This window comes from Trachurus japonicus, chromosome 16 (genome assembly GCF_045865225.1).
Source record: "Trachurus japonicus isolate A0001 chromosome 16, Traja_1.0".
In the NCBI taxonomy this organism is placed as follows: domain Eukaryota; kingdom Metazoa; phylum Chordata; class Actinopteri; order Carangiformes; family Carangidae; genus Trachurus; species Trachurus japonicus.
The window spans coordinates 15182351-15204483 of NC_140922.1; the positions used below are offsets into that span (position 1 = coordinate 15182351).

Consider the following 22133-nt stretch of genomic DNA (forward strand, 5'->3'; position numbering starts at 1 on the left):
AATACATCTTGAAAGAGGAATAACATTTTACAACCCCACGAGACCTGTGCAGTCTGAGAAACAACATTCTTAACTACAAAAACATACATTAAGAAACCTTCACTCAGCTTTGCACTTCATCAACCAAAGATTTATGATTTCAAGAACTATTTTACAAAAAGTACAAATGAGCTCAGATGAGCTGCGTTGGATGAAACATAACCTCTGTGTTCATGTAGTTTCTGTAATGAACAACATGCGGATGCTTACATGAAAATAGCAAATGGATATCTCTAATGAGCCCTTCATTACCTTTTTGGCTCTTGTGTGTGTTTGCAGCAGTTCAGCAGGACTGAGTGCAAGGCCAACAGGAGTACCAGATGGCATAGGCACCTCTGAAACAGTGACCTCACACCCTTCTCCACTGATGGGGTGATAAAGGCGTACAAGTTTCCCCCAGGGCCAAAAGAACGCAGGCCTCCAAGGAGCTAAGTCCATGTCTGGAAGCCCTCCGAGCCAGGTGTGAGGGGCCCGGAGAGGGGCCAGACCGACCCAGAAAATACCCACATCACTGAGGGAGCACTAACTGGCCACAGACACCTCCAGGGCTTTGAGAAGATGGAATTTAAAAAAAAAAGTGAGATGGTGTAGATTGCTGAGAGAGCTGAAGGAACTGCGATTTACAATGACGGCAATGTTCCAGAGAGCGGAGGCTGGGAACCTGTTCTTGTAAAATACATGCAGACTGGTGTGCACGTGTGACTGTGCCTTTTTCAACTACAAAAGACCCATAAGATTGATTTTTATTCATGAAAGAGAGCAAGATTGTTTTGTTGGAGGGGGGTTAATACACACCAGACAGATGGGTTCAAGGCTGCATTCCTCTTTGTTTAGTTTTTTTTTTTACTGGCCTCAACTTGAAAGACATTACCGCAAAAAAAGAAACCCATTACAAGTGATCAGTGGTTGATACCAAAGCAGTTACAATTGTTGCTTTGCTCTCTGTCTCTCTTCTTTCTCCGTCTGTGCGCACGTGTGAAAATTTCAGGCAACTAATTTACTCTCGTCCTGGGAATCCTTATGACATAGCTCCTCTTGGAAGTCGTCAAGAGTAAAGCGGCCAGCTCTATACACATTTCTGACCTGTGCATCTGCGTTCCAGCACATGCTCGGCTTGTGTTCTCCCAACACATGGCTCATGAGGGAGGGTGATCTACTACACTCCACATTTCCTCAGCTGGTCAGGAGAAATTAGGTCAGGAGTTGAAACAGGTTAAAGGGGCTTTTGGGAGAGTGGTAGTTTGGTTTAGTTTCTCTTGGTGATGTGGAGACACACGAGGGGAAATAGCACAGTCTGCAGAGACGGAGCGATAAATTAGCACATGAAAGTATAAAGAGAGTCCCACGGAAAGACTTTGACACAGATCTTTAATCAGAAGTCTCTGGGAGGTTTAAAGGAAAAAACGACAGCGTGATAAGGAGGGGTGAGAAGACGCGGAAGCGGTCTCATCATTCAAAGCATCGTGACACTAACAGCTCTTACATGTGGCCAATTCTTATGTTTCCATAAGCCTGTTGCTCTCTTCCTCTGTATAATTTGGGCCATTTAACCCATGAGATTTATCCGTCTGAGTCAGAGGCCGATAGCCGAGTTCAGATGAAGCATCCAACACTAAAGATCTGAGCCAGGTAGTCCAGGCAGGAATCATGTTCATGTTTAAAATCGACCCGGGGGGGAGGGGGGCGGTTGGGGATGAGTGGTGGGAGCAACAACACTACTATGACACAGACATCCGCCCTTTGCTCTTTGATTTTTGTTCAGTGACAGAAAAGGTCAAAGGTGAGCAAGCGGGAAAATTAGAGCATTTAGTGCAAGCATTTAGCATCTACCTGAATAAACATGAGCGGAGCTGTACCCAAATCATGAGGGTCAAACTACACTATCACTCATTTTTGCAGGGCTTCGTAAAGTAATGAAGAGAAGTCTGATTTATATGTCTCTATTTATACCATTTATAATGTAGATTAAAAAAAAAAAGTAATTCTGTACTGGCTGAAGTCAATCAGAAAAAAGTGCAAGAGCATTTCAGGGAATGAAGGAACACACAAGGAAAAATAAAAATGGGAAAGAAAGAAAAAAAGACGGTGAGGGGGAAAATTAGTTTTATGATCTGCAATATCCTGCCAGAACTTTTATTAGCCACTTAAGCGTGTGACCTTACCACCTCACAGCAGGCTGTTAAATGGTAGTGACCTTGGAGTGCAGCGGTCCTCTAGTATCCCCAAACCATGCTGCCCCTGCCCCTCTCTGACCCAAACACATCTGATCTTTCACCTCTCCGACGCTGGAGAGATAAATTAAGCAGCCGTCAAACTTGGCCTGACGTCCATATTGTCTGTGACACACATTTAGGTTTGTTTATATACCTAAAGTGTGTGAGTGCTTAGAGGTCATCAAGCAGAATCATCAATCAATGATTTATATGGCGCATGTAAACACATGTGGTTCTGGATAGGTTTATGGAAAGAAAAGTGTTATGGGATTGATTAATAACATCCTCGATTAGCTGGCGCTGTAAACTGAGGTGTGAGAGCGTGGAGGTAAGGAGGGCGAGCTGTGTGCTCATTGTTGAAAAGCTGTGCACCGTAGCTCACATACCCCTGAGGATGTAGTTCTGGTAGTTCTGGTCGGCTTCAGCTCCCACTTTGATCAAACATGTGAGTCCTTCTGCCACCACAAACTCATGCACCAGGTCCTTGTCATCCTGGAGAAGGACAAAAAAAGAGGAAAACATTTAACATCCATCACACAAAAATTCATTTATATTAACAATTTTTATCATAATATATCACATCATTTATCAAGAATGTTAGTTGAAAATAACAGAGTGAGAATGAGAGAGCATGGCAAGACGTAACAAACTGAGCCAAACCAGCTCTTTCCCATGACTTAAAAGAATTGTATTGTGATAAGGAAGTAAAGCACTCCCAAAAATCTGATATCAATGTTTATAATTTGAACACACAGTAGGACCAATTATCTATCATACTTGAACATGGCCACGGGAAGTGGCGGTGCTGGAGGTGCTGCAGCACCCCTAGTGACCAGAGTGAGATTTAAAATATATATACTATTCCAAGTAATTATACATAACAGCCTATTAATAATTTATGTTGAATGTTTTGGGGACTAATTAGATCTTTCAATGATGAACTCTTTTTATAGGCCTATAAACAAAGTAGACCTAATCTTTATCTTCCCACTGAGAGAAACAGCAGAGTGCTCCCTGACAGCTCGTCAATGTGAGCTGCAGGTAAGTCGGCTGGAGAGCGCAGCAACTTCTTTTTTTTACGGGTGCCATCTTTACACACACAGATGTCCATGTAAGTTTGTCATCTGACCGTCTTTCATATCTTTCATGGACAGCTCTTTTACAAAGTTTGCAAATGGACTGTGTGGCATTGGACCTTGCATTGAAAGCTTATTGAAAAGTTACTTTCTCACTGTTATGTCCTGTTGCGTACAATGACGGGCAAGGTTTGTTGTTTCTGATTGCACCCGCAGAAGGGAAAATCAAAACGAAACAAACTTAAACTTGTTTTGAACAATTTCTTTGTCATCTGCTGATTTATTTTAAGGAGGGAAAAATGTATTTAAATCCTGAAACAGATTTTTTGTGAAAAAATCTGAGATTTTTTTTAAGCCATGGATGCTAATTCCTTGTGGTGTGCTTACGGATTTTTGAGATAACAGAGTTGCCATAGGCTACATGTGATGGTGCAGAGACTCAGGTTTAAATATAGGTATTTGTTTGTTATAACATTATTGTTAAGTTTAATTAAAAGCAACATAATATTCATCTGAAAACTGATTCTGTGTTACGAACCCTCGGTCTGGCTACAATGGGTACTACTGATGTTTTTTCTGTATTTATTTATTTCACATTTTAAATAGGCCTATAGGACACTTTATAGCACAAAAACTATTCAAATCCCGACCAGTTTTGTTGTTATTATTAAATAGAGACTAAATTCAGCCTCCCAGGCCAGTGTGACACACACAAAACGTGGGCAGATTTGTTTTTTCTGAATTATACGCTTCGCGTCAGGGCTCTATTCATCCTGTCGGGGGTTTATTTCTCCATAACGACCGGCTCACTCTACATTATCCCTTCCATAGATGACAGTAGTGGCTCTTTTCTGTGAAGATAACACTCTTTCTTATCCTATTAAGAGCTATGTTAAAATGTTTTTTTTGTCACAAAAAAGGCAGTGTTTTTTCAGCACCCCCTGCCTATAATTACTTCCAGCGGCCCTCTACTTGAAGCAGAAAATTGGAAGACAAACCTTTCTATTGCATTGTCGCATTGTAAACAACACCCATTGCATGTTGTAGAGTTGAGACAAAAAATAACAGTTCAACTTCCTCAACTGATCTGTGGTTTGCCAGAGGGCATCAGCACACGACTCATTTCACCCTCTACAGAATGCTCAGCTGGATATACAATATGAATCTTCTTATTTTATATATTTGGTTAAAGCTACTACAAGTGCAGTGAGCGACCCAATCCGCCTGCAGCTTGTTCGAATGGATTTCTGTCGCTTCAGCCTCCCCACTTCATCCCACATTTTGTCCTCGATGACAAAACCACCTGCGTGTCTCACACCTGTCGATGACTTTGTAATTTAGGGCCAAGCAGGAGGCTTTCTGCAGGATTGAACATTTTTCTGATACACTCTACTGTACAGATGGGATACAGAGGAAGACAGCAATAAACACCATGAGGTGGTCAGGGCTCCTTCTCTCCCTGGAGGGAGCGTAAGTGCTTCCAGAACAGCTTTACCATAGAGCTGTGATGGAGACTCCAGTCATTTGGCAAACGGTCTAAATATACAGACGCACACTAAAGAGACAGGAGACAGCAGTCGTGAGACCTGTGCATGTACATGTACGCTTCTGCAACGTACAGAAGTGATACTGATATCAAACCAAGTGGATGTAATATTACACAACAACAACGATCGATATTCTCTGCAGCTGAAACCCCGCAAAGCCATGTGTAAAAAGTGAGCTATTCTAATCTATTTTGGATCTGAATCAAGGTCTGTTGCTCTCTTTTTCATCCAACTGTCACTTAACCCTCCCCCTCTGTAGGCGACTGCCCAGCAGCCCAGCCCAAATGTGTGTGAGTGACTGTATGTGGTGTGTGTGTGTGTGTGTGAAGTCTGACCAGACCTGAACACTCCACAGCTGCCACGAAGGCAGACTTTCAGCAGCACGACTCTTCCTCAAGAAAACAATGCCGAGTGCAAGTGTGAGTGTGCATGTGTGCACTAGTGCATGTGTGCACGCTGCATGTAGTTCTGTCATGCTAATGTGTGCACATGCATGTGCATGCACGTCACACAAGGGCTGCTGCCCCCCCCCAACCCCCTCAAAAAAAAGAAAAAAAAGATGTAGTATGTAGTTCAAGAGCAAGAGCGAGAGCGAGAACAGAGAAATAATTACCTGAAAAATCTGTTTGAGGGAAAAGAGGGCTCGTCGTAGCTCCCTTCCAGTTGAGTTGTAGAGTTTTTCTGTATGGAGAGAGAAGAGGAAAGAATGGAAAAATCAGCTAATGTGGTATTTCTTTGATAATATTATCATACAAAGAGTGAACAAAACAAATCTTGACAAGAGAGTCAGGATGGTTCTAACTTCTCTGGAAAAATAAATCCACTAGTGTTTTAGGGCTTCACACATTTTCCCATGAGCCATAAACTTCTTCAAAATCACTTGTGTCTGCATGGTGCACATGTCACTGGCAGAAATGATCCCAAGAAGCTTTAAATGAAATATATCATGCAAGAGCAGCAGAGAGAGAAAAAGAACAGTAGGAGCAACTCAGAACACATCTGTGGAGAATTAGTGAACAGAGGATGTTTCCTGCTGACAAAGCCATATCTGTAGCTCACCATAATACAAAATCATGGCAGAACCTTAAGCCAATAGGCACCACAATGGCTAAGACACAATACACCCATTAATCAGTTATGGAAAGTCCAGAGGGGACTAAAAGAAAGGAATCAGGCGGATGACAGATGCTTGTGATGGAGGCGGTACATTTCCTGCAACTACTTTTGACAATCCTTCATTACTCCCCTGCGTGCAGCTCTCAGAGTCTGCCAGGGAGTGGCAGTGTTGAGCACAGTGTTGGTCTCCCCGCTCATCATCACTGCTCTGTGAACTCTCTCTGACTCAGCAAAACCTGCCTATTACTGCTGCAGATACAGCAACATACAGTACACTCTGGCCCAATGCAGCAGTACTGTTCTGTACTCTCACTCTCTGTTATCTTTTGATTCACACGTTGCATGTTGTTTTTTTGTTTGCTTTTTTCAATACAAAGTGGTTCCTTTTTCCCTTTTATTTTATAGCTACTTTCTTGCTTGGAGGTATGTTGATATGTGTTGATCTGGCAGGAGATTGGCATGTACACATTCAAGCATGAACACAATGAGGTAGTCTGTTTCTCTCTCTCTCTCTGTCTCTTTCTCTCTCTCTCTGTCTCTCTCTCTCTCACACACACACACACTCCATAAAGACATGACTAGCACTTTGCTGAGTGGCTCGACTCCTGTCTGCTGCACCACTGCAGCTGTTGCAGTCCTGGCTAGATTGGCAGAAAAATGATTTATCACTGTTGTTGAGTTACAACTTGTACACCCAAACATCCAGTTGAGAGAAACACGCTGGCAGGCACCACATACGTATGTACATGCTGCCTTGAATACACCCTTCATCCAGTAACACACACCCACACGCAAATCAGCTGTGCCCATGAAATCCTTTAGTCTTTACAAACAGCTGCCACTAATTCTATTCAGAAGTGTGAGAAACACACACTGATGAGTGCATACGCTTGGGATTCAGAGCAACAAGCCTCTATTCATTGTCTCTGTTGGCCTCCTCCTCCTCCTTCTCCTTCTCTTCCTCCTTAACCATAGAGTAAATCCTCTCAGCTGATGAAGTGAGAGACAGATGGAGAGAGGAAGAAACAGGGTGTGTGTTGCCAGGTCTGTAGGCAAAACTACACGGTAGCCTACTTCTCGACCCCGGACCAGGGTGCATTTTCCACTAACACGACACATACATCATCATATATCAACAGCACTTCAGTCTGAATTATTATTTTAATAACATAGTAGTATTGTAGTATAATATATTTATCTGACATATGTATAACATTATGAGTCACAGTTTGGGTCAATTTTGGCTCTTTTCCAGGACATTCCTGATTACCATGGGAAAAAGTCTAAACACTTCAAATTATAGATATAATCTACTCTACTACAGAGACAAGACACTGAAGATGCATCTGTACCGCAGACAGTCTGGGACTGAGCCACATGTAGTTGAAATCTTCCTATGTGATGAGGCGCTGTGTTGGATTCAAACACTTCACGGTCCGGTTCCAGCAGAGCTCCTTATCTTGAGAGGATGTCTCACTTTTAATTTATGACTCTGATGGTATTTGGTGAGAGCGAGGCAGAGTTTGAAATGTTTTGTGCAGTCAGTACCGTACATGGCTCAGTCAGACACCTGATGAGTAGATGAGTATTGGTCTTTTATGGAAGCGTCCCAGCGAGTCACTGGCAACAACATCCGCAAGGAATAAATCTCCACAAGTCCAGAGGTATTAGGAAGGGAAGCTGTGCGATGTTGGTGATTTATGTCTTTATAAATAACAGGAAGGAGCTGTGACTGGGCCTTGTTGGTTCGGGCCCCCTACTATGAAACTCCCAGCCTGAGGAAATCAAGGTTGCTAAAGTCGGCATCATCTTTAAATCTCTTCTCAAAACTAACATTTTTTTTCTTCTTTCTTTTTGAACCTCTGATTCTGTTTTTATCATAATCACTGTGTGTGGTAAAGCCATAAACTCGAGACTCTGACTGAAGAAACAACACACAATACTACTACATATTTCTACACAATCATAAATGTACGTGAGATAAAATGACTTTTTGAACATGTTAAACATCGCTGCCCATTGCCACGATATCTGCATGAACAAAATGAGGGCTCAGGTAGTGAGGAACCAAAGCTTGTTCAGTGTCTGCAGGTCAAGGTAGGGCCACATCCAGTGCTCTGCAGTTCAGGAAGATGACTCAGAGTGTAGATTAGGGATCTCTAAACAAGACAAGCCCTCTGATCACTCGAGCGGAAACGCAGATGGGGGATACTCTGGGTTACTCATCACACCTTCACCATACAAAGCAAAACTTGATTTGTGGTGCTACTTCAGCCCAAGTTAGAATCAGTGTGCGTCTTTTCCTTCTAAAAGTCTTAACTGCTCTTCCTCACGGACGCTGGATGTTAATCGGTCAACAGATAAATTACACCCAGCTCTGCTCAACAACCGGTGTTGGTTCCACCCAGGTCACAGCCAATCAGCATTACGGCGTGATGCATCAGCACTGGGGCTGCCATTGGGTTTGAATTAATCTCCAAAGCATGTTTTAGTGTGGGTTTGTGTGCACATGTGTGTCAATCAGTAACAACATGACAGAGAAATTCTTCTAAGCAGAGTTCCATTGACATTTGCACAAAGGGGATTGCGCTCCTCTACTTAGCCCTGTAGTTTGGACTGCAATAAAACTGTCAGAAAGTTATTCTTTCCCAACACTAAATGAAGCCCATCTGCAGGAACAGACGGTTCCTTCCCATGTCCCTGTCCATGGTCCATACAACGATGCACCTCCCAGAGGCCCATCTTTAATGAGAAATAGCTCAGTGGAGATTAGTTCCATACCATTTGGCACAGATATGCGCCCAGAAGTATGGAGCTTCTGCATTTCCCTATTTAGGAAAAAAAAGCCCAGACTCTCATGTATGGAGATGAGATGCTTGTGAACCCCCAACTCTCAAAGTCGTGTTCACCTGAAACCCCCCAAAAAACACCTGAAACTTCAAACTCAATAGCTTGCTACATTTGTCCTGGATTTGTAACTGAGCCAAGTCAAATATAGGACTGTAAGAACAAAGGAAGTTATGATGGATAACACACAGTTTAGGCACTGCAAAACATTTAAGATTCACCTCTGTTCTCACTGGACCATAATACAGCTTCAATAACAAAACAAACCAATCGCAGCAGCCAAGTTACTTTCCACAGCCTGGATTTCAGATTAATTCAATACACCTTTTTAATGTCAACACGGCCATCCAATTGTGTTGCCAATACCACAAAACAAGGCCTTAAAATTAAAAGAATGTTTGAGTGCATCTAAGGACGAGCAGCTCGTTTTTTTCCCCCATCATCTTTGCACTCACCTTAGGGTTTTACTGACAAGTACCAGACAGAAGAATGACTCAACAGAGTGAAAGTGTCTCTTTGATGCCTCACATTGATGCGTCGTAGACAGCAGCTGTTCTCCCCTTAAATTGCAATGCACAGTCACGTTTTCTCAGCTGGAACAGCTACAGGGATGTAATGGACTCATAATTATAACAATCATAAAAGTAGTAGAGGAATTTCTATAATCATCAGGAATGTGCTCTAATACCCAGAGTGAAGAAAAACCTGCTGTGGGGCCTGAGACATTCAGACACGACAGGACTTCATGGATGGTTGTGCTACTGCTGAGAGGACGACTTTTAAAAGCAAGTCTGTCTTGTGCTGCTTCAGACACCTTCTGATTTTCCATCCCAGTGCCAGCACATTCCAGTAAGGCTGTCTTGTATGAGTTATGGGTCACTTATTATTTATCTCCACATGCCAATCTCAACCTGAGACCTGTCCCCCACCACTCACCGCTGGACAGCTAACGAACAGTCAAAATTAGTTTGCCCATAAAGCCATTAGCCCTGCTCATTTTCCAGTTACAAACATCCACATGCCTTTATTTCCAGAAAGTGCCATAAAATGAAAGGGATGACTACCGCTGCTCCTGCTTCACGCAGCAGGCGGAGCACATAAACCACATCCAAAGCACAGCCAGGAAACCCACAAAGACCCCACTGGGCAGGACAGCCCCCGCACACACCGCTGTAAATCAAACTGTGTTTGCTTTCAGGAGTGGAGCTGTCAGACAAGAAGCTGAGGAGGAGGAGGAGCCCCCGAGCATCGTGTTGGCGACTGTATGTAAAACTTTCTCACAGTTCACAATCAAGTCAAAATCCTTAATGTGGGATACACCGAGGCTGAGATGAGAACAGCAAAGTGAGACCATTGATCACTTGATTTGAGGCTGGGAGCAGACAACAAAGAGTGATATAAAGCGTAATACTGTCTGTGCTGCATCTTTCCTCATCATCACGCCCTCAACAAAACGATCCTGATTTTGTTCTGAAAGTAGGTCATCAGTACACAGACCCATCAGTCTGTCATCAACCACTTCTTCAATCTTGCATGTGCTGTGTTGCTATTACTGTTGCAACCAACAAACTAACATGAGCAAAAATAGAAACACTGGGAGTCTGAGAGTGTCTTTAGAGGACAAAGGGGAGATAAATGCTAACATGTGTTACAATATCCAGTGTCCAGAGTATAGGCTTTATTTCACCAATGATAACACCTCTTTTCTTTGACCTTGTCACTCCCACAAGCTCAGCACAGAGCAAAATGGGGACTGATGACTGTTTCCAACCTGAAGTAAACTTATGAAACCCAAAAGAGCTGCAGGAGTTACATAAGCAGCACTGCCCTCACAGTATTTGCAAGCAGAGCACTGCCAGCCTAAATAGACCACCTGACATCGCCAAGGGTATACAATGCTGCATGCAGGTTGCAGGAAGTAGAATTTGTCACTTCCAGTGTCTGTGCGTCCTGATGGCACTGCTTTAACCCCTTAGGAACGCATCAGTAGACCTACAGGAAGTCTGGTAAAGACAAGAAATTAATAAGTCATGATCTATATTAATCAAATGACAGGCAGATGGATGGTGTTTATGCATATCCCTGTGGAAATAAAGGTCAGTTTGAGCTGCAAAGTCCTGGTCTGGACCCTGAGAGTGGCCTTAGTCCCAAGCCAGTGCCCTGCCCATGTCTGCATTTAGCCCGGTCCCAGAGAGGCCGGAGCCTGCTCCACTGGTCAGTGAAGGCCACAGGCTCTGTGAGAGGTGACGGTGGTCAGACTGAGGTCAGACAAACTGTGAGCCATCTGGGAAAGCACGGTCTCATGTGTGTCAGCATTGCCACATCACTGCCTGCCATGTGTAAGGATAAAGGGATCCATCTTTTCATTTTCATCCCCTGGTATTTTCATGAGAAACCCTTGAGTTTACAGTACGCGTAATGGCCTTCTGCAGTCACGAGACAGCAGCACAACAACATCAGCAGTGCTTTATTTTAATTTTTTCTCCCCCCTTTCCCTCCCTCTTAACTCTGTAAGGGAAACCTCCTGTTCCAACATTTATGAAGAGAAAACACAAGTAATTAAGGTGGAAGACCTCCCAACATGTGCATCGGCTTGTAACATGCTACTTTGTGGACTGGGCTTTCTTCTGCTCTTTTTATCCCCTTCTCCCTGAACGAAAACATGAGGTGAATGATGGGTCAATAAAAGCAGATTATAGCGCTCAGGTGGAAATCATTAAGCGGGAATGCAGGTAAGAATGAGATCACTTTCAACGTGTTTGGGTTTCGAGTGCAACTGAACAGTGGATCAAGACAATTAGATGGAAAATGTGAGTGGGTGTAACATACAAGAATATGCGCACACACTCACACAGGCAGTTTACAAAGCGTGCAGAGGAATAAAGACATTAATTAATTTGTTCCTGTTGCCTGGAGTTTATTCAAATGCTTTGGAAGTTGTGATGGAAGACATATGGAGATGATGGTTTAGATTAGAGAAAACCCGAGTCGGGCCCACACAGACTGAAGAAGCCTCTGTCGTTTGGGAGCGAGCCGCACAGGAAGGCCTGCATGGACCCACGGGGCGTGAAAGTCTCTGAGCAGACACAAAGCTGAGGCTTGGGACAGGAACAAAAAGTAGATAATAAATCTGAGCTTAATCTAGCAACGAGAAGAGAGTTTATATGCAGCTCAGGACTGTTATAATCTGAAGTCATGTGCATTCAGAGGAGGTTGACGGTAAAGAATGTCTGGACTATGTATTTCAAGGTCTACGTTGATGACGGTGTTTGGAACATGCAAATAAACCAACACTAATTCATTGTGATTCGATTTCCTTCACGGATGTTGTACCTGGACTTCCTCTACACATCGTGTCTCACGGGAGCAGCGAGGAGATCAGGTTTCTGGCCTGCGACACTCTATCCTGGCAGAGGCATTTGATACCAAGGCATACCGAGCTCCAATAAACACAAAAACCCGGCCCACGGAGCTCAACGGCACTCTTTGTCCCTCGATGTGAAACAGCGACGGGGGAGGGGGGGATTGGATTGTTGCGTTTATTGATGTGTTTATGCTAGACATTGAATGAAAGTTTACGTTTTTGTCAGTCACAATAACTCTCCTGGATCACAACAGCGGTGGCGTTAGGTGTCGTTAGGTTTCTTACGGAGCACACGGCCCTACTGTTTTATTACTCCGGGAGAGGTTGAATGGTGTTCCGTAGACCACTTAAAGGGCAAGCCAATCATCTCTTGGTAAGTTTCTTCAATAAACTGTACGTTAACCAGCCATCAAGATACTATCTAGTGCTGTCAGAGAGAAACAGTAGAGGAAAGTGAGGGTGGAATCTGCAGAATTCCAGATGAGGACAGAGTCATGACAGCAAGGCCGATGTGAGGACAGACACATCTTTCATTAGTGCCTGCCTGTCTAATGAGTCATTCCTTAGCTACCAGGTGGGGTGACCCTCACTACAACCCCCTCCCCTCCCCACCAGAATATATCCCCCTTTTTCTTCCCTTTGCTTTTTTTTTTGGTAGCCAACCAGCCCACCCCCTTTCACCTCCTCAGCAGGGTTTCCCCCACATTCGCCACCACTGACACAGATACGTAGTGGAGCGGAGAGTAGAGTGAAGGCATGTACTCATTCAGCAGACCAGACAAAGGCCTGACACAGATATAAACAAGGGGGGTCGACAATGGAAACGGGTCTGGTTGGGGTGGCGACGAAAAAAGGCCACACTGGAGGCACTGAAGTCGCCATGTACCGTGATAGGGTTATAAAATCACAAAAACTGCTGACAGGGGTGAAGCTGGTTATTAGTGTTATTTCTGTGACTCTGTGGGTCAGTGCTCATCTAATAATCTCTGTGTATAAAACTTTAACTCAGAGTTGGATGGAGGTTGGGTCAAGGCTGTTCCCCATGTGTTGCTTGGCAGCTGCTGCAGCCAAACAGCTTTTCTTACTGCAGTAAAAACCAGCCATGTGCATATAGATGCAGGACCAGATGCTTTAAGAGTACGACTTAAAATCTCAGCATATATTCCCCGACTATCACGAATGTGCACATATGCTGTAGGGTTAGGTTTTTTTTTTTTAATTAATCTTTTATCCATAAAAGACAGGTCCACAAAGCCAAGCGCTTCTCTCAATTTAGACTTTTATGATCCTTAAAATCAAAAATGTTTCATTTCATGTACAGCAATTAAATGAGAATATTTAATGGTTCTTTTCTTCCTTCAAGTAGACTTGGAAAATATTCTCAACAATGACCTCAATGACTCTCCCCCTTACCTACTTTACTCCCCTCTTCCTCTCTCGCTTCTCCTGGCTGTCTCTCTGCCTCTGACTTTCTCTGCTCCCTCCTATTCTCAACAACCTGACACGTGGGGAAATGGACCAGTGCAAACTCTGTCCAATAAACACAGTTGTGCTGAGACCACATCTATTTCAGACTCAGCTCTTGGAATAGGAAGCAGACCGATGTGGACCCACACACAGCTGTGACAGTACACCGTCTCATTTCCATACTAGCCACTCTGTGATGGAAAAGAGGTGGGGGGAAAAGAGAACGCGTTACAGTTTTTCTGGCACCTGGTTGGTGCACAAGAGGGGAACCATTGCAGTCTCTCTCCAGTTCCTATTTCTGGTTTATTTTCTGACAGTTTTCCCAAAATGGGCAAAATGTGTTTCCTCCTGTCTTCTCAGTGGAGAGGAGGAGCACCTTTGACACCTGTCTGTCAGTGGCTTCGGTGAGGACACAATTTAGTGAACCTGACATCAGGTCTAATAAGACCAGAGACCTGTCATCAGTGTTGCCCTCAACCCATAATGACCCCGGGTAATTACTTCCACCAGTCAGACAGGCATTTAAAAACACATTTGACAGGGAAGAGAGACAAATCTGATCTTTAGATTTTAGCATCAGTGTCCAGCCAGAACTGAGTATCTGCAATTTTTTGGTGTTTCGAAATTCTCAAATAAATCGAATGAGTAAGTTTTCCTCCACGTCTAGACATGTTTCTCTTACCTCTTAAGGTCAAATAAACCATCTAAAAACCCATCAGACTGAAAACGGGACTATTTTCTTGGTTGGAAAACATGGTTTTGGCATGGTAGCAATTAAAAGGAGCATATAAATGCCTGACAGAAGAGAAAATGTGTTGCACTGGGAATCTGACCCAAATCTAACAAAGGGACAAAGGGAATAAGCACTATTGGCTGCATTTGAAAGCATATGGAGGCTTATTTGTCTGGCTACTGAACAAAATAAAGCCTGGCCTGGAAACAGCACCTGTAAGGGCTCCAAACTTCTTCAAAATTGAGGTATGCATGAGGAAAACACAGACTCTAAATGAAGCAGACTCAAGTAGACAGAAACAACAGAAAGACCAAGCTCTTATTCTCTCATCTGTGTAATATCTCCAAACAATACTCATTGGTTGGCTGTGAGAGGTGCATGGCATTATCTTTGATCCAGATTCACAATCAGACTGGCACAGACGTTACCTACAGTACAATCATCAAACAAGCCAGCGCATGAGTCTGTTTTTACAGTGTGTGTAATCTTTCTCTTTTAGATGTGGCCTTCAAAGCAGTGAAATGATTTCTAATGAATCCAGGGAGGACGTGCAGCCAGGAAGGAATTTTATCAAAATGCTGTCCAGCTTTAGTAGGTGTGGGTGGACATGAAATGGGACACAAATGCTACTCTGTGGTGATGTGTGATCATAAACATCAGTTACCACAACCATCCTGGCCTCACATGACTGGCCTGTCATGTCAGATTGTTGCACCTTGGCTCCAGCTTTGCTATGCCAAGGTGGGTGTGAAGTGTGATCTGGCTGTTGACAGACAGCAGAGCTTGGAGAAGGGTCAAGTCAGCACTGTTATTGACGTCTAAAGACGGCAGCATACAATGGAACTGTAACTTTAGAGGCGTGATTTATGCCTACGGTGCTGACTTAGGTTTAAAACTGTCAATATTAACTTTGAGAAGCTATTAGAGTCAAATGCAGTGAAACAGAACGTTTCTCATGGACGAGAGGAGACAGTTTCAGCCTGAATCATTAATTATCTCTGTTGTTGAGGAGGTGTTTTGTTTGGATAGACACTTCTTTATTCCGAGGTGTCATTGAAATGAATATAATCCATGCTTGGCACACAGACGGTCAAAGGACTCAAAGACCTGTTTTGTCCTCTGGGGCCAACATGTTTGCCCAACTGGAACAAATTCACAACCAACATGACTGACTGCTTTCTCTTCGAAATCCCACTCAACAATGCCAAATGACTGATGTGTTCACTGTTTTATTCCCCATGAAGTTTCACACCCATGTAAACCCATGATAAGGATTAAATATTTGCTTATCAAACCAAATTAGTAAAGTCAGTGACAGCCTATTGGCATAATAAATGTCTTTTTTTCTGATCTTGTTGTTTTCTTTTTGTAGATTAAAGTTCTCTTTGCCAACTGTCAAAGTAGTGACAGCCAGGGGCCAAACACTGTTGCTCAACATGTACTATTGACATTAAACCAAAATGTGTAATTGTTTAGTGGTTTTCTGCAGTTTTTTTTGACTGAACAACATAAAGCACCAGTGTCAACAGTTGCACATTTTAGTCACCAAATTCACACGTGGCTGGTTTCTCTTTGTAAAAAAAAAAAAGTGGTGCGATATCTCAAATATTCAAGCATGCCATCCTCCCTGACACCTCATTGTGAGGGTCAACTATCATTATTCTCCAGTGTCACAGGGCCTCATTGCACCCCTCGACATATTTGGATTGGTCTGAATAAATACAGTGATACAGTGCCTTGGATCACTGTACCACAGTGGGCCAGTCTCGGAGAGGAAAGGTAACTGCAGCTCAAATCCATCAAACTCTCTGTGCACAGACACACTCACACACGCATACACACCCAGCAGACATTAATCCATATTATGATGAAAGAAGATACAGGGTGACTCCACAAATGTGAGATAAAATGCAATAATACCCCTTTGATAGATATGGGTGCCCTCTCTTGTTACCCAGGGAAAAATCAACAAGAGACGGTCCAGTATTTTTGCAGTAGGCTCCTTGTCTGCATTTTCAGCAACACTATGGGGCCTCTTGCTCATCACTCATCTGTCATATAAGAGTAAATCCCACCACATTTTCCAAAAAAAGTTCTGGTCAACTGGATTGGAGAAAAGTTAAGACCTTCCTACAGCGGATAGCTCTTAATGAGCTAATCTAACCATGACCTGCACTGCTGGGTTCAGTCTGCAGTAATGCTGATGAAAAACAGTTCCGAGTAAATGTCTCTAAAAAGTTTCCTAAATTCACTTAGTCACAGAATATTTAGTACACGTTTTCTGCAGTAAGCAAATTTCATTTCTTTTGTTTATAAAGGGAAAAGTTGAACTGAAAAAGAACAGGAAAACCATGTGCTATGGCAGATCACAGCTACATTTAAAACAAGAGACAGAGCCCTGGCGCTTTATTTATTAGTCTCTCGGTTTGACAACCTGACCGATGACTTCCGAGAATGACTGTTTTGAAAATATGCATGCTTGGAAAATTCAACGGGGCCCATATCTTCAATACAAAACAAAGTGGGAAATGACTGCTTCAATGAAAAGGAGAAGATGGGAGAAGGTGTGCTTTACCAGTAACTTGCTGCCCACTTTAAACAGAGACATACCTGGCTTTCAACAAACATGCCCACAGAGAATAAATCACACTAAGAGATTTTTGAAAACCACCATTAGCAGCCAGTCATGCATCCCCATAGCATGACAGTGTCAAGGTGGAGAGGGATTGGCTGGCACACCCAAGGCACCCTCAATTTCTGATAGGATAAAAAGGCGTTCTGGCTCGCAGCACTACAGAGGATCAGCCGTCTTTTGGCAAGAAAGAATGTAAAGTGTTCTCTTACCTTATTTAGCCAAAGCCAGCCATCATATCACAGAGCGTGCAATGGAAAAAAAAAGGAGAGATACAGGAGGAGAGATAAGATTATGATCCAAAGCTATTATGATCCACGGCTATAAAAATCTGTGTCAACAAAACATACCTTGAAGTAGTGAAAAGATATTTGAGGTATGAGGATGACGAGAGGTGTGCAGACCCCAGTGACACTCACATTATTTAGCCAGGAACCACATAGAGTGGTAAGAGATTTTCCATCACATTTGTATTGTAAGAGAGGGATGCCATGGATATTTCTTATCACTGCATAAGTAGATTAAATGACGATTAATATAACCTTCTACTGTATGAATCTGAGAGTGTCAAACCCGACAGGACAGAGCCATTCTCATCTCCTAGCAGATGATGCACTGGATGTCAACACGAATGGCTAAAACAACCCTGCTAACACTACAGACACCTTTCATTTAGCTATCGTTGCTACAGCATCAAGTCATTTTGATTTTTCAAACTTAACTAGAACTTCACTTGTGAGTTTTCACTTGAAGAATCTGTGTTTGTGTGTCTCCTTGAATGGCAGAGATAAGAGATTCCTGGCAGTGTCTGAAAGGAAAAGTACTGAGACATATGGGACAGGGGACTGAACGTGTTACAGAAAATAAAATAAACGAGATAACCTGATGGAAAACTTCAACAGAGATGCTAAAATGTCTGAAATATTCTTTTCTCTGAACTAACTTTGTGATAACCTTGATTATAGTTGATGACTCATGTGTGAGTGGGTGTCTTTACCATGCCAACCCCTAGAGGTCCCTGTCTGGTTTTTTTTTCCCCCCACCAAGCATTACTGTGCATGAGTTAACAGGTTTAACTATTCAGACAAGACGGGAGGCCGGTGTAATAAAGCTGGAGAAGAAAAGAGAGAAGGACCTTGCTCTCGGCTCAGCAGGGGGTATGCTTTCTGCATGGCTGCATCTACATCTATGAAGACATACATTTGAAAAATAAAGCCAATGACAACACAGTGGTTCTGGTATTTCAAACTCTTAACTCTCCAAAACGTAGAGCCCCAAATACTGGATGTCTGCACTCTGCAGTTGGCTTATCACAGATTCAGTGTTTGGAAAGAGACATGCAAATTAAAAAGAAAAAAAATCAAGCAGTGCTTCTGCTTGAAAATAGAATGTTGTAAATGCTGCAATGTGTGGATCATTTCTAGAATATTTCTGGAATATTATTTTGGAAACATACTGCTATACTGTGTAACTGTTTTATTTTCCCCAACTGGCTGTTGTTGTACATATACATATGATTATTCCCAGAGCAAATCCACTTAACTTGGCTCAAAGAACAAACAAATGCTGTTTGGTTTAGGCTCTTTGACACGGTGCATGACCACACATACCTTTTCAATACAGTTTGCGCGAGGCTGTGAGTGGACTGCAGGGTGGAGTCGTGATGATTTTCACAACAGATAATTTCATAGTTGAGAGAAAGAGTCTTTTTCGTACAGAGAATATGACGAATTGTAAATGTTAGAATTGATGTCATTTGTCTTTCATCTTGATTGACCCATAAGACTGAACCAGATTTAAGCGCCAATTGCTGAAAAATAATATTCATGACTTCACACGACCCCCTTGGAAAAAAGCTCAGCTTCTGAGGTGGGTGGGTGGGGGTGGGGGGGCCTTTTTGGGGTTCTGCGTGAGACAAGGCTTCACCAGGCAACAGCCCTGCTCGATCGCACCGTAACAAGTTCAGACACCTTGGCCTAACACTCTTGTGCCAGACTCGGGCCGTTTGATGTTTTCACATTAAGCAACTCCATTCCTCTGGTGCTCCCTCCTCCTCCTCCTCCTCCTCCTCCTCCTCCTCCTCCTCCTCCTTCCACCCTGTCTTTCTTGACCCTGTGCCAGTTTCACCAAAAAACCTTTTCAAGCACACCTGGTAGTGGTTAGGCTCAATCACAGCACAAAGCTCCTGAGTGCTGCTGCAGAAGACAAGAGGAACTTGACAGAAAAGGTGCTCTCATTAACACATCCACTCTGTGCACTGTATTTCAGAGCTGAGTTACTGTGCATGTACATAAATAGGTGCACTGGACAAACCATGCCTACTTTAAAAATCAAACCTTTTATCCAGCGACTATTTCCACGTGGAGTGCGGCTGGCAATAATGTTTTCAAAAGCCTGAACTTCAACATGGCTGAGTGTGTCGTGTGAAAATGGAATGCACATCTATTACTTTTTATTTTTACAGGAATAACAGCTCCGAAAATAGGTTTGACCCACATTCACAGGGTTGTGTTTTGAGATGATGATGATGATGATGATGAAGAGGAGTTAGGGTTCTTGTAAAGATTTTGCCACCCCTGCTGAGGGGTGTTGGAGAGCTAAAGCACTTTACCACAGAGAATGGCAGTGTGTGTGCGTGCGTGTGTGTGTGTGTGATTATTGAGGTTACAGCTTCACAGTGCTGCTGTATCTAATGCTTAATAAATGGCGTATGATTTTATTAAGCGTTAAAAGCGTTAGACACCTGGTTTAGGTGAATGATGATTCTGCAGTCCATGACATTAAGAAAGAGTTGCACTGTATGTAAGACCACTGTCACCAGGACCAATACTGGAACGAAAACAACTTTGTGACCCACCCCAGTGTTTAATCTGTACAAATGTGTTCATGTTCTCTAAAAATGTTCTCGTTGTTTTCCAGGCTGCAGTTGGTGTCCGACTGGACGATGCTTGGCTCTGATCTGATTCAGATAAATGTGGAACTTTGGAAATGTTGGACCAAGCCAGCTGGATTCCATAAAGGCCTCAAAGCGGCCTTTTTGCGCTCTTTGTAAAAGCCACGGGATTTAACCAGCGCACAACGTTGTAGCCTCTATATATTCTAAATATTACATGATTAGAAAGAGGGGAGGTTAGATAAGCAGCGCAGCGTATACCGCACAATTACAGAGTTAAAAACACAAGCTGTGTTTGGACTACGAACAATGGCGGCTTGTGAATGAATGCTGTGATTTGCATACTGTTCAAGTATGAAGAGGAAGAAAGAACATATTCGGCGCAATGACTAAAACAAACATTGAAACATTCCTAATGGCATCCAGAGGGGGAAAAGAGACATGTTTGTTTACAGTGTGAGGGTAATGGCTGCACCATTTCATTTGGTTTCCTTCAAGTGGACTGTTGTTGATATGTTTGATCACGGGGTGGGAGGATTTGCCTTTTTTTCTGTTTTGTTTTCTTTATTATTTCCTTTTTAAATCTTCCATGATTCAACAGAGGGGACGTGCGACGGCTGTACTAGAATAAACTACTACTACTTCTACTATTACTTCTAGGTACATACAAACTGCCAGCAGCAGCCAGCGTAAGTTGTTGACTGTCTAATTTTAAAATTAAAGAGAAATTACATATCTCAGTGGCGGCTGTAGTTAAATCTGTGATTTGGAAGACGGTGCTATTTATAATCTGATGGCATTGTAGCTAGCCAGCAGTCAGTGCTCTGGTGTTTGTGCTGCACTTCCAAGAAATCATTTTGTGTTTAAACACTGTCGGCATGCAAGACTGCAGCATCTTTGTTTTGACTTAGGCTCCTGGTCTTTTCTTTTTTTTTGTCCTTTGTTGGTTATGTTAACTACCCAGTCTTTGCTCTTGTTTATTCAACACATAGCCTACTACTGTAGCAGTGCTGTACACCTCATCACTTCCTATGCATCAGAGAATGTTATTGAGACAGACAGCGAAGTCTTTGGCCAGGCGAGCTGCTCTGTAAGGTACAATGAAGGCATAGTGAAGTTTTCACCCACAGGTTCATGTCCGCATGCTGACATTACTCACAATGGCCATTTACTGTTCTGACCTTTACAAGCTCAGTATTTTTCATGTTTACTTTAGTTTGTTTGTATGCTGACATTTGCTAATGACTGTTATGCAAAACTATTAGAAAAACCTCTTGGCCTGATGATGATAGTGGTTATGATTATTCATCTTGAGGAACACTTTAATGTCTGATCCAAATTTCACGCCAGTAAGTCCAACAGTTGTTGAAAAATTTCCGTCAAAATCACAAAATACTGTATATCATCTTAGCATTTAAGGAAAAGTCGGGGGATCAATTAAGACGTAAGATTCATCTACTAGGAACCACAAAACAAAACTTTGAGGGAATCTGTTTATAGTTATTGAGGTATTTCAATCTAGACCACTGGAACTGAAGTACATTATGACTTTGATTATGTTTTTTAGTATCATGGCAAAAAGAACAAGCAAATCAGACATTCTCTCTAGATGCTGATTTCTTTGCATAAAAATCATGACTATAAAAGGCTAATCTGATCTTCTCGTTTTGGTAATGTGTCACCAAAATATGAACAATTAACAACGTATCAGCGTCTGGTACCAATCCAAAAAAAGCTTAGCACATAAATAAGAAAAAGGCTGGTAATGTTTTCCCACTGGATGAGCAGGTCCATGCCGTAGCTTTTCCACTTCAAATACTGACCTTTGACTCCCTGATATCAACAGCTCCTAGCGGCAGGCTTCCTCATCAAGAGCTAATTGTCTCCCTTAAGAAAATACACCATGTTTGAGGATCCACAGGGGGAAGCCGCCCCCTCTAAGCCCAGTGCAACAGTAAGTCATTTGTTACCAGTCACGTCAGCAAGCTCTTTCCCCAGTCTCATCACATGTTAAACCCAGAGACAGTCAGGACTGCACTGCTACTGTTTTTGCTTATTGATTTGATGCACACCACACAACTGGCTAATGTGTTCTGCAACATCACGTCAACCCACTGCACTCTCAGATTTAGAAACAATTCAGGTGTTAAGAATAGCCGTATTTACAAAGGTCAAGACACCGGAGAAACTGGAGAAGGGTCAGGGG

At 42.8% G+C, this 22133-nt stretch overlaps 1 protein-coding gene across 3 annotated transcripts in view; it reads right to left on the reverse strand.

The window, feature by feature from the left end:
* The window catches only part of fhod3b (formin homology 2 domain containing 3b), an 87164-nt gene that overhangs the window by 30346 nt on the left and 34685 nt on the right, over window positions 1–22133 (reverse strand). For all 3 annotated transcript variants that reach the window (XM_085801939.1, XM_085801937.1, XM_085801936.1), the window contains exons 4-5: window positions 5489–5556; window positions 2639–2744 (exon numbers count right to left, since the gene is read on the reverse strand). In XM_085801939.1, coding sequence (XP_085658065.1) covers window positions 2639–2744; window positions 5489–5556 — 174 coding nt within the window. The remainder of the gene's footprint in view (window positions 1–2638; window positions 2745–5488; window positions 5557–22133) is intronic.